The sequence below is a fragment of the Pinus tabuliformis genome, chromosome 4_2 (assembly GCF_031772625.1).
Source record: "Pinus tabuliformis cultivar Carrire ecotype Pingquan chromosome 4_2, CPIR1, whole genome shotgun sequence".
Classification (NCBI taxonomy): domain Eukaryota; kingdom Viridiplantae; phylum Streptophyta; class Pinopsida; order Pinales; family Pinaceae; genus Pinus; species Pinus tabuliformis.
In genome coordinates this window covers 716,884,500-716,887,639 of record NC_142304.1, presented here as the reverse complement: position 1 = coordinate 716,887,639, position 3,140 = coordinate 716,884,500, and the positions used below count along the sequence as shown (strand labels likewise).

General features: G+C 36.0%; 1 protein-coding gene across 1 annotated transcript; it reads right to left on the bottom strand.

Annotated features, from left to right (window-relative positions):
* Nucleotides 1-815: 815 nt before the first annotated feature.
* LOC149171552 (uncharacterized) lies at nucleotides 816-2,360 on the bottom strand. The gene has a single exon (XM_089427496.1). It carries the CDS (start codon nucleotides 1,696-1,698, stop codon nucleotides 1,018-1,020), a length of 681 nt encoding a protein of 226 aa, XP_089283622.1. The 5' UTR covers nucleotides 1,699-2,360; the 3' UTR covers nucleotides 816-1,017.
* Between the last annotated feature and the right edge of the window lie 780 nt (nucleotides 2,361-3,140).

Genomic DNA, 3,140 nt, shown 5'->3' with positions numbered 1-3,140 from the left:
TGATAGGCATTAGTTTGCCGGTATGGGAATTGTTTTGCATCATTATGATGAGGTCTGGGCATCCAAGCCGTATCAGTCATTCTGAGTTTATGTACTCAAGATCTTTATATACCCTTAACATAAAGCTATGATGTTTCTTTTCTTCTGAAAAAAAAAAGAGGCTTCAAGGTCAAATCCATTTATCAGAATTTTTTCTTAAATTCTATGCAACTGGTAATTCATGGTTGAAGTTCTAATCCATTATTTTTTTTCTTAATTTCAAAGCTATTAGCCATTCATGATTCGGAATTTTTCCCAATGCAGCCATTCTACAATGCAGCCATTCCCCTGTAGAGGAAGTTTCAAGTTCTAATCTAATTATCAATAATTTTTGTTTTAAATTTAATATAATTAGTTATTCATGATTGAAGATCAGATCTCTCTTTGTTTCCTTGGATGTCTGTCTTCTGAATTTGATCCAACTAGCTCCATGATTGAGTATTATTGCTTTGCTCTGTCATGTTGAATATAATTATAAAAATTGATTGTACCACAAACATTGATTGCATCACAAAAATTCTCAATTTCATGATCAGAAGATTCTGAATCTAGGTTGTGAAACCAGTGTTTTGATTAAAGATTCATATGGCTCCCTGTTGTGAAATCAATCTGTTTTCGAGTTCTAATGGATTCACTAAACTGTATCAAGAAGCGAATATTGTCCCATCACCTCCTCTTCGAAGAACTGAAATCTATCCCAAAGACCCCCAAAAAAACTTAACGCTCTGACATACAGACAGAGAGAAATAGTTACAGCAGAAGTTTAAATTGATTGATAAGTGTTTTGTTTCAGGCCATTGGCCATCATGGTTACGAAAACATGAAAACAGAGTTTTACACCGATTACATGATACACACACAACCCTTTTTTCATTCCATGAGTAGCACATTGCCCATATTTCATAAAAACAAAGGCTAATGTTTGGATTAAATACCAGCTACCAGAAATCATAGCTGCAATGAAATGAAAATACCCAATTACAGTGAAGGCATAGAGCTTTCAAATTCAACAGATTCAGAAAACTGAGATTGATTCGAGGGAACCCCCCAAATCCAGTCCGAGTCCCTATTCTCATTCGCATAGCTAATGCTATGTGCATGATTTTTGTCATCTTTGAGATCATTTTCTTGTTCCCAAATTCTGAAAGAAGTGCCCTGATCAATGTTCTCATCCTGCAACAGGGTAGTACAATCATGGCTACCCATGGAATCCAGAGAAAACAGAATCTCTGTACCTGACAGAGGACTCTGAGGCCTCCAGAGAAGATCATCGGTGGCTTCAAAAAGAGAGCCTCTCAAACAATCCTCCTCCTCCACCTGCTGCTCCGCAACTTCTTCTTTAGTACTTTTAACCACGGCAGAATCATGAAAATAATCCAATATATTAGATTGCTTCCTGATAGCTGCTATGCTTCGGACTCCAAAACCAGCACTATCCTTCCAACTCCATGGATCCTTCAATAACATCGAATACTCCTTAGAAAGAGAGCAAAATTCTGGCAGATTTTCATTACCTGCACCGGCGTCTTCAGGTTTGTCAAAGCCCATCCATGTCTCAAATTCCACTAAACGTGTCTGTTTCTGTCTGCAGGAATCCTCAGGGGGACTCATCTCTTGCTCTTCTCTGATCCGCTTCTTGTCGGCGCCTCCTGTATTCATGTTCCTGGTTATCTGCGGGCTGTTTTTTTGAATCAGAATGAAAAAGAAAGCCCCCACCTAATAAATCATGCGGAATCCCTAAACCCCATGACCGACTGCATCTTTATGTTAGATTAAACAAATGGATACATGTGCTGCAAGAAATTAAAAGAATTGGGCAAGTTTTATAGAGCTGTTTCAGGTCGGATCCTAAAATTAAAAGGTGATCAATCTTTGTGAAATTGGGTTAAAGACGGAGAAAGTGTGAAGGAGATGGCGGTGGATGTGGGGTACCATGCAGTACGGGCATAGAAGAAACGGACGGTGAAAATAAAGGCAACATGGTGGGTGTTCTGCATTTATAATTCTAGCTTAAATTTTTACAGAAACAGAAATTGATCCCGCCGGAATTATAGCAGCATATCTGTTCAGTTAGGGTGGAATTTAGCAAAAGCGAAGACGCAATTAGACGCTGAACCCATGCCAATAAACCTGGATTACCCCCACTCTGCTCGCATGTCACGCTCACTTATTGAAACGAATGCAGAGAGCACCAATTGCAGAGATTATGAGCGTTCCCTTTTGTCGTTTATGGAGAAATCACTGAACAATTTGCAATGAATTTTATTGCAGGATGAAGCATTCCTTGCTTTCATGCATACTGGCTTTAAAAATCATTCATCCTACACAAATTTCTACACATTAAAAATAGGTAGCGGCTAGTTATGACTCATCCATTTTTTTCTTATTTCAAGATTCTTTAACAAGAATACGCGTTGGAGAAAACAATATTAATTTAAAACCCCTCGTCCTAATTTTTTTAAGATAACAATCAAATTTATGTGAAAGAATAAACTAGCATTTGCATCAGATGTTGCAAAGAAAACGCCGTAAGGCATAAAGTGCAGAAATCCATTATCCATGTAGTGTGTGCATTATTCTACAAGGTGGATCTCTCTAAATTTGTTGCAAACATTTATGTTGTTGCATTGCTAATTTATTTAGAATCTACTACTACCTCCTCTTCTTGGAATATTAAATTTCTTATCACCCCATGATGACAATCCCTCTAATTATTGGCATCACAATTTTTGCACTTTAGTGGTTTTACCTTCAACCTAAAGAAACATGAATTTAAGTCACTCCATTATAAAGAAATTACTAAATTGTTATTTATCAGATTTTGAGTAAAAACAATTAATAACTCATATTTACAACACTTTAAATATTTACAACCTATTAAGTCTTGTATTTATAACTCATTTATAACCCTTTAAAATGAAACTAACTATCTATATTTTTATTAATAATAAAAAGAATATTCTTTATAAATCTAACACTCACATGCTACTCTTATATATTTATCTTATATTTAATATTGAGTGTAAATCATAATATGACTCATCACAAATTATTTTTTTGAGATTCAGAAGGTCACAAGCAAAGGCAGCAACTCTACCCCA